General features: G+C 45.2%; 1 protein-coding gene across 2 annotated transcripts in view; it reads right to left on the bottom strand.

Annotated features, from left to right (window-relative positions):
* Positions 1–10000, bottom strand: part of LOC138015564 (cation channel sperm-associated targeting subunit tau-like) — a 51614-nt gene that overhangs the window by 1887 nt on the left and 39727 nt on the right. The window contains exons 11-12 of one of the 2 annotated variants that reach the window (XM_068862743.1): positions 2031–2172; positions 1101–1181 (exon numbers count right to left, since the gene is read on the bottom strand). In XM_068862743.1, the coding sequence (XP_068718844.1) occupies positions 1101–1181; positions 2031–2172 (223 nt within the window). The remainder of the gene's footprint in view (positions 1–1100; positions 1182–2030; positions 2173–10000) is intronic. The other variant, XM_068862672.1, reaches the window with a different exon arrangement.

Raw genomic sequence — 10000 nt, 5'->3', positions numbered from 1 at the left:
CACCGGTGGCTCAGTTGGTTGAGAAAGTGCTGCCTTAGTAATTACACCCGCAAATGGTTAGACTTCCAAGTCTTCTCGGATAAGGACTATAAACCGTAGGCTCCGTCTCACATATATCTTTTATGTTGTTAATAAGTTCCCTGTGGGACTTAAAAAGAACCCACACACTATTCGAGAAGAGTAGAGAATAAAGTTCCCGGTGTTGTCGCTGTCCTTTGTAAATGTGTGTTCTCTCCAGCAGAAGTGGCCGGATTGGCAGTGATGCCTCGAAAAGGCTGGTGGTGTATCAGGCCACCTAAGCAGAAAACGCCACAAGTCAAAAGGGACTTTGCCGAGTGTTGGAACATCTAGATGTAGAGTCTTTCGCGTAAAAAAAATTTTGCCCAACAAATTGAACTTCCCCCAACTGTGTGGCTTCATAGCTCAACTGGTGCATGGCATACGGTGAACGACGAATGGGTCCTTCACGTAAACAAATAAGAACAACAAATTGAACTGCTCCCAGCTGTGTGGCTTCATAGCTGAGTTGGTAAAGCATTGCACTGGCATCGCCGGGAAGAGGTCATGGGTTCGAATCCTGTTGAAGCCACCTGAATATGCAGGTAAATCGTAGACAAAAAATTATTATATTGTTTGGTCGTTGTTTTTTTTTTTTTCATTTCGTTACTTCGTTTTGTCAATTTGCCGTCCAATTCTGGACGTGCGTTGTTTCGTCGTCCAGTTTCGTCGGTCTAATTCGTTACTTCGCCTTGTCTTTTCGTTTCATCGTTTCGCTTTGTTTATTACCTTGCTTCGTTTTGCCATTTCGTCGTTTCGGTTCGTCGCACCGTATTTTCACCGCGCAAGACTGGGAACTAGAAAGACATTCATACTCTTTGCGAACAGTAAGGTGGTCAAAGTGGGTACTTCTACCTCCCACGTCTCCGGCAGAGATCAGGTGAAAGTGTCCCGAGAACAAGTGCTCTACAAGGTCTTATCATTTGATGCAGTCTTTCTTCTCATGCGCTAAACTCTTGGCCCGAGTGTTGACCTGACTGAGGTTTACATACACAGCTCAGTGCTGATCTAACTGAGCAGACAAATCAACCAGAAATACACACCTGTCTCTCCCTTACTTGATCCACTGGCACTTAATGCAGACACCCGACGTGCTACCTGCTTCTCGCCTTCTTGAATAAGCTCTGATGAAAACGAACAGGGATAGAAATAAGCATACAGGCAAAATCATGGAATGTTAGACAACTTGCTTCCTACACAAATTCATCCCGACCCCAGCAGCCCCTTTCGCATTCGAGACAGTGTCCTTGAGAACCCATGAAGGCCAAAAAAACTGAAACCCTTAGCCCCAAACCTACGCATCCATCAATATAATCAATGCTCTTTATCAGGCCTCAGTTGCTCAAAAGGTGGATAACTACACCGGATAGATCACTATCCAGCAGATAAAGACAAGCGAAACCAATTGATTATTTTACCCAGTGGAAAGTGATTTATCGAGTGGATAGCGCTATCCACCCTTCGAATAACTGGGGCCTGGCATTTAAAGAGAGACTCGCGATGCACACCGATCTATCAACCGCGAGATAGCAGCCAGCAAACTAAGCGCGAGTGTGCATGAGTTATCCGGTTTAAATAAACCTCTTAGAAAAAGAGGGCTTTAAACCGCTGGAAAGCACATTTGCTACAAAATTGGTTCGACTCTTTTTAGAACTAACGTTTGTATTGCAAAATGATTTTAGAATCGCTTACTTTCCCTTTCAAATTTCTCGGGCGCTGCCATGATGAATAAGTGTGACGTACAGTGTAGAAGGATTGCCTTATTGTCATTACAAAAAAGCTGTTTGTGTCAGAAAAACTACTCCTCCTACAATACCACTTAAAGCAAACAGGTACCAGGGTTGTTTAACGTGTTCAGAGCCCAGGCAATTCAACTTTGCTCAACAGATCGAGAAAAGGGTTAGTTTCATCATTGTCGTTACAATGGTAATAATCTCCATGGCTGCAATAGGGAAGAGAAGAAATTACTTTACCAGGGGCTGCAGCCATGAATGTCAAATTAGCCATCTGAGAAAGAGCATTTGTTAATCCAAACTGAGTAACTTCACCAAGATCTTGCAGTGATGAATCATCCGAGTCACTTTCCTGCTCCAAGGGCAAAGAACCATGGATGTCCTGTAAGAAAATATAGAGGATTGTTGGACATTTTGAGCGAAACACTTTGTAATTGCTACCTAAGACTGAGATATATTGAACTATAACGGTTTGGCGGAGGGTTGAGGGACCTGGAAAAAAGCCGCTTTCTCCTAAGAGGAACACAAAATTATGACTTACAGATTACTAGTTTGGATTCTCGGAAAGTTTGAAGAAAAGCTCCCCCAAAAACCTGTCCACCAACACTCGGTCGTCTGTCGGCCAACCGTTGACCACGGGTCAAAAATATGATTCGTTAAAGTGTCGGGCAACAGTCGGTTGAGCGAGCTCTTCTTGAAAAATTACCAGTTGCTTAACGACTGGGCTAGAGAGGACTAGTAAGGCTAGGCGGTTGCTTAGGTACGGGTGACAATTATTGTATCATTCTTGCTGATGCAGATCTTCATGTGGGTGTTGTGATGAACGCGTTAAAAAGTCCGTTATATTTCCTTTATCTTGTGCTTTGGTCAAAAAACACATTGCCTTCGAAAGGACCTTGGAGCACAATACGTGCAGCAGAATGGTCCACAATCACTAACTTTAAATTTTTGAGAGAGCTGCATCGGGGAGAAAATGAAGTCAAAGACTCACTAGCTTAAGAATGCAATTGACTATTTTCCAAATCCCATAATGCAATCCGTTTCGGGGGCTTCTTTACATATAAACAATATGTTATTTACTTTTGGGACTGTATCATGCTTCAGTGAACTGAATATCCATTGTTTTAATGCAAATAGCCCCCAAAGTGAACTGTATTATGGGATTTGGGATTTTCGAAAATAGCGAATGGGGGTGAGTCGTGGTGGGGCCGTGGGGGCTCGTTCGCGTCCCTTTTGACGGTTGGAATTGGAGCAAGCTGATTAGTTCAAACGTACGCAAGGCGGGAAATTCAAAATTCTAACAATGACGTCACAGACACGTGACGCCTCTCTGTCTGCGGACCCTCAGGAAACAGGTTGGGGTGTTTTGCTTGCCATGTTGGGAAAAAAAGATAACGGTCAGGAAATTCAAACAAAGACGTCACATCCTTCGAGAGAGGGATTGCGTGACAGAGACCCAGGCCCCTCGCGGTCAGAAAAAAAAAAAACACCAGAGAAAAATTTGAAATCCAACAGGTTTTAATGTACTAGAAAAAAAAACAACGGTACTATTTGTACAAGAAAAAGAAAAAGGCAAAAAATGTCACTATGTACAAGAATGTTCCTTAGTGGCGTGGCAGGCCGATGAAGGGATCCAGAACGCAGTCATCCCACCCGTCACGCCAAAAAGAAGACGGTGCACTGCACACGCACCCTAGTTTATTATTATGAATGCTGATTTGGATGCGGCCGGCCAATGAGAGGATCCAGAACACAATCATCCCACCAGTCACATCCGAGAAGAATCTCCTTAAAGTCATCACAGTTCCGTAATGTCACGCACACCCCGTAACTTTACAGGTTAAAACTCTAGGAGTTCCCAAAGGACATGTCCTTGGAACAGGATGTGTCCGCCAAAGAACTCAGCAGCCGCACACGATCCAACACGGTCTTCACGGTCAAATTGCACGGCTTTACGGGCCATTTTCAGGTGTCACAATTCCCTTTGTATCTCAAGAACAGGGGGGTATATAATTGGTAATGCTTTCCAAAACTAGTTGTTGCCAGTTTCACAAATGGCTTTTCGGGCCCGAGAAGTTATCGGGACTTTCAAGAAACGGGCCACAGGGAACTGTTTCTCCAAAGTTCCGAGAACTTTTCGGGCCGGAAAAGCCAGTCGACAAACTGCAATCTGCTTATTTTGAAAAGCTTATCCTTTAACATGTTTTCAATGTAGGAAAAACTAAGAGGATTGCAAAGTTTGATGGCTTGGAACCTCTGCAATGCGAAGATATACAGGGAAATAGGCCCGAAAACTAGGGCCCGTTTCTCAAGGGTCCCAAAACTTTACGGGCCATTTTCGGGTGTCACAATTCCCTTTGTATCTCAAGAATGGAGAGGATTTGAGTAGTCAAATTTCAAAGTCAATTTTCTTTTTGTTACCTTGAAAACATGTTAAAAGATCGGCTTTCCAAAACAAGTGATGTGGCCTTGATGGTGTAGTGGCTTAGCATGCCCGACTAGTAATCAGGAAGACGTGGGTTTGAGTCCCGCTCAAGGCAGAAACCAATTTTTCGGATGAGTATGTGGAAGGTAAAAATGCACAGTGTTTGCTTCTCTCTTCAGTTACTTGTAACACTCACACAACAAATGGTCTAGCAGGACGTCCAAGCATCGATAGCACACTTCCAACCTCACATCATTCTTTTGTAGTCCGATTGTCTTTGTATTGGAGTGGCACATCGAGATTGTTCTCTTTCCGGAGGAGGTAGCAAATGACACTGACAACAATTTTGATGGAGAATCCAAGTCGTCAGGTCTATGAGGTCTGTTTCCTTGTCTTTATCTTCTTTGCAGCACTCACACAAGAGAGTGTCCAGCAACAAGTCTATACATCTACAGCACCTCTCCAAGCTCATGACAAACTGGAGTGTAATGTGAAGTGCTTGTTTTCTACCCCACAATTATGAGCCATGTGAGCGTTAGCCCTACTAATGGAAATGGGCCCACATAAGGACAGAGAAAAACTCTTACCAGGGTGGGAATTGGACCCACAACCTTCGAGTTAGATCACTGCTGCTCTAGCGACTGAGCTACAAGGTCAGACAAAGTAACCGTTTTGGCTGCCGCGACTCTTTATATACCAAAGCGTGTTCATGTGGACAGAAGATGACGCCACTTTCTAAAGACCAATGACAGAGCGGACGGAATGTGACTGACCTTGAATGTCCTTGACGCCACTCTGAGGAGCCAATGTGACTCCATCCACAAGAACCAATGACAGACCCTGGAATTTTACATCACGTGCTGTCATCAAACCATAAATACGTGAGACGAACTTAAATCGTTGTCAGTTGAGAAGATGAGTATCTCTTGGCAGTATGGAGACCTGTTGCCTGCTCACTATCTGTTTCCAGAAGAGAGGGAGGAGAAGAAGAAGAAGAAACCAGCTAAACATTCTCGTGCTAGCAAGAAACAAGATGTCGTCCACAAAAGGGCTGAACCGCCCGCCAAGATCATGAAGGGCATCAAGGAAATCTGCCGTCAAAAAGATGCAGAGCGGTGTAAGAAAAAGTGGGAAGAGAAAAAGAAACGAGACGAAGCGGAGTTCAACGAGGCCGCTGAAACCTTGGACACTCTCGTCACCTCAGACCCACCACCACCAACAGAGATGGTGGCATGGATGCCTTTCAGTGCGGAATTGAAAGAACTGTTAGAGTCAGTCCCTCATTTGGATTTGCCCAGCAACGAAGAGATGGTGGAACCCTTATTTCCTGCACAAGGATCTGTGGTAGTGACCCCTGCAGAGGTGAAACCAGAACCTCAAGAACCAGCCGGCGTGACTACTTTTGAGCCAGCACTTCACTTAGAACCTGGTGCAGTCTTGAAACCCTTGATTGTGACCCTACCGGAGCCACCCCCAGAGCCCAAGATACCTTTGTGTCCATTCCAAGAGACTCTGTCAGGCGAGAACCAGACCTGGGGTGATCCGTCCTTTGGATGTCTTTTGTAAAGAGTACGGCGAGGTGTGTCCGTTTTGGGTGGTGGGTGCACATCGAGCCTATGAATGGCTGGCTGAGGTACCACAGCAACTCCATCACGATATCAAGAAAGGACCATGGCACTATTATTGTGGGGAGAAGAGTAAAGTTGTACGAACGATGAACCCAGATTTCCCCAACGTGGGACGCTTTTTCTTGACGTGTTGCCAGAACATGCCCTGTCGATTCTTCCAGTGGTTGGAACCCGAGTGGTGGGACCAGATCTTTCGGCACCGACTGCAAGAGGTCAGAAAGAATGGCTGGAAAGGAAAACGCAAGGAGAAATCCAGTGGGTTGGCCGAAGTGGATGGTCCACTGGACCAGAAAAAAGCAAGAGTTGGAATAAATGGAAGCACCCCTTCAAGGTGATTCCAGTGCCATGTCTGCCCGAGGAAAAGTTGCAGGCAGAACTAGAGAAGTACATGACAAAGCGGCCATGGTTGGCTCAGAAGAAGAAGTGGAAGGAACACAAAGAGTTGCAGCAGAGGTGGTCCTAGCAATTAGAAGAGACCCGCCCATCACGCCCGGACTATTGCATGCTTGTTTTGAACAACTGAAAATGCATGAGATCGAAATCGATTAGAGTATAAAATAATAAAAGCTTGAACCTTAAAATCTGTGTGTGTCCGTTGGCGTTTGATGACTTGGCTCTGTTGGGAATTAATCAACGTGCTTGGAGGCGCAGACCAATGGGATGGATTCCCTACTAACGGACCCATCGATATCCTGGGTGTGTTCAAGGCCATGAAAGAAGGGATCGACTTTAAGTGGAGTCATTTTGAACCCTCAAATCTGTGTGTGTCCGTCGGCGTTTCTTGACTTGGCTCTGTTGGGAATTGATGAACGTGCTTAGACGTGCAGACGAATGGGATGGATTCCCTACTGACGGACCCATCGATATCCTGGGTGTGTTCAAGGCCATGAAAGAAGGGATCGACTATAAGTGGAGTCATTTTGTCATCTATATGGTCTGGTTGATGACGATGCTTGGACCGAACGTGCTTATCATACGTGGGAGACACTCTGGATCGCGACATTCAAGTAGGAGACAAGACGGTCAAGAGAAAGATGACCATGACGTTCCCATGGGACAGGAAAGATCTGGTGATGGATCATACGGAGACCCTTATCGAATTGGTCAAATGGATGTATTTTGGAATCAACGTCGAATTGGCTCTGAATAAGGGTTGGATCAAGTACCGTACAGCTGATGGGAATGAACCAGATCACGTTGTACAAGGTCCAAATCTCCTTCTGGTACCGAAAGACAAGAGAGGACCCAAAGTGGATTTTACGGAGGAGTGGTTTTATGATGGATCCGTCTACAAAGACTATCTGAACGGATTTCAGAAACGACCTGTTATGTGGGTTGTGGAGTCACAGGGATGGAAAACTCTAGATGACGGTGTCAGGTTCATGTTTTATCCAACGTGTACCATTGGCATTTCATTCTGATTAACAAGGCTATGCGCGATTCCATGCGATGACACAGCCTCCCGTCATGGAATGTCTGTTGTACGTGTATGTCAATTTGATCGAAAAAGTCAATGGGTGGATGAGACTTACAACGAACTGCTCCGGAGTGTCCCCTATAAAAACGAGGGGATGTGGTGGGAACCTCAACATGTCGAGTATCTTCGTCTCCGTGGCTCCAAGGTTGAGATCGTACAAGTTAGTGTGACCGAAGTGGATGGACGTCTTCGCATCCGATTGCATTTTCGTCATTGACTTCATGGATTGCGTCGTTTTACTCAGCAATGTCTCACCAGAATTTCCGGACTAATACCAGCAGTGCTTTCAAAGTCTGTTTACCGCATCCTGTGAAATTTGACTGAGACTGGGAAGTGGGTCTGACCTCTGTGTCCATGCCCGACCAAAGAATTGCTTGATCCCGACAAAGACAGTTTGTTATGGAACCAGTACCGAGTGGATGCCGACCGAATCTACCGAATCTATATCCAAACAGATACGGTACACTGTGATGATCTCATTTGAAACCAATCGGCCATCGTCGATGGGGTGGGATTCATGAAAGGTCTTCTTCATCAGATGGAATGGCAGAGAAACAGGACGTTCCAAAGCAAAGCTCCAAAGGTGGGAGTGTGCTCGACCATGGACGGGTGATGTTTCGTTGGGAAGGAGAGGACACTGTGATGGAACGGAAGACCTTACGCGATGCCAACTCAGCCAACATAAGTTTTTTCATTCAGAAACATGTGGATGGTTGACGAAAAAGAAGGATGGATCCAACAATATTCCCGCTATGACAAAGATGCCCAGAAAATGACCCGTGTGAATTCGACTGAGTGGCCTAAAAATCGTCTGTGGTCCGTCCCCACCAGATCGGACGACAAACTCGTCCTGAGTCAGACGGTGGAGTGGACGTTTCGGAATCCCAATAAGGCTTTCGAACAGGCCGTCACCCCGACATCGAGGACCTTGTTCTTGTATTTACATGTGATGAACAGTAACCTCGTGGGGGATGCGTCGCATCCTTTACTATGAGAAGTCTATTACCGATGAAGTGGTGTGGGCACGGTGTATTTCGAACCTCTACACATCCAATAGTTACTGTTATGTCGCCTGTACTTGGACGTGATTGAAGTCAGTTTGGCCGAAAGCAGTGGACCTCTGGTCACGTTCGGAAAAGGCATGACCATCGGGAGCCGCGGGCGGTTACAGCCTCAAAAAAGGGTTGGAAGCTGCCACCCGATGACGACATCAAAATTAAGTATAAAGGGAACATGTCCAAAACCAAGGATTGTCTTATCATGTCGTGGCATATTGGATGTCAACTCCCATTTCTTTGGAGTATCTTGAAAGCAGCAGATCATCAGACACTTCCCGCATTGTTGTCCACCCTGGCCAAGTTACAACCGTATCAACAAGCTTTGAGAAAGATGACCCGTCGTAAACATTCCTTGAAAAAGCATCGTCAGATCATGAGTCAAAAAGGTGGTGGTCTTAGGCAAGGTTGGAACACGGCGTGCGACCATTGCCTGCGAGGCGGGCGAGTTTCTAGTCCATAAGAGCATCGGTGGGCCATGAGGCGTCATCGTGATTGCATACGTCTGTCATCATTGTGCCTCCAACATGGACGATGGATGGTGTGATACGTGAATATACGGACCTCGTTCGTTTTTTTGCCACGAAAGGTCAGACCCGTCATCTTCGACATCACGAACGCGAACAATGCGAGATCAATCAATCTTTATTATTTATAACGTGCGTGTTAACATATGAATAGGATCACATGTGTGTAACAATAAGTTAATTAAACTATTAAACCAATACTACACATATAAAAGTAAAAATTAAATTAAAAATAAAAAGATAAATATGTACATACATAAAGTTAAATAAAAATACAAATGTGACCTTCCACGGGAAAACGTACACTAACGCTAAACCGTTAAATTGACCGAAGCGTTAGATATCCGTTAGCCGTCCGTTAGAAGTTTACATGAAACCGTCAGAGCGTCAACTTCATCCGTTAGAACGTTAGTCTTATCCGTCAGAACGTTAGGTTCATCCGTCAGAGCGTCAGCCTCGTCCGTTAGGGGTTTAGCCTCAACCGTTAGAGCGTTAGTCTCATACGTCAGATGTATAATATTTATTAACCTTATCCGTTGGGCAAATCTTGGATTCTGTTGGCAAGTGAATTAATAATCTGTATCGATTGTTCCGGATCAGAGGATTCGTAGTGCGTCGTTTAAAAATGTGACCCTCTTTGGGAAAACCGGCCGTGTCCTTCTACAACTTAGTAGAATTACATGTAGTAGAGCGCTTTTAAAAAATTAAAAATACCGAGAAAAATGAAGGGTTTGTGTTCGACGTTCACCTCTGCGTACCAATAGTAAAACAAGGGTGGAAAGCTCGATTTCGGATCGCTCCAGCACCAAGCCGATTTTCACTGACAAATTCGCATCGTACAGGTTTCAAATCACGCACCAATCAAGCTAAAACTCACAAACAAATTCCTATCGTACAGGTTTCAAATCACGCACCAAGCAAGCTGAAACCCAGAGGTTTCCTTTCATGCCATTATATCTGAAATCCGTCCAAAACTCGAAGCGCTGGACCTCAAATAAAATTGAAAAAATCCAGCATTCGGAACTCCAAGGAAGCGTAGTTGGAGTTTGGTGTGACGGCTTGCAGCCGTCACAACGTTTGCTCCTCTGTGATTGGCTA

The sequence above is a fragment of the Montipora capricornis genome, chromosome 1 (genome assembly GCF_036669925.1).
Source record: "Montipora capricornis isolate CH-2021 chromosome 1, ASM3666992v2, whole genome shotgun sequence".
Taxonomy (NCBI): domain Eukaryota; kingdom Metazoa; phylum Cnidaria; class Anthozoa; order Scleractinia; family Acroporidae; genus Montipora; species Montipora capricornis.
The sequence above is the reverse complement of the archived record's forward strand: the minus strand, read 5'-3'. Positions and strand labels throughout refer to the sequence as shown.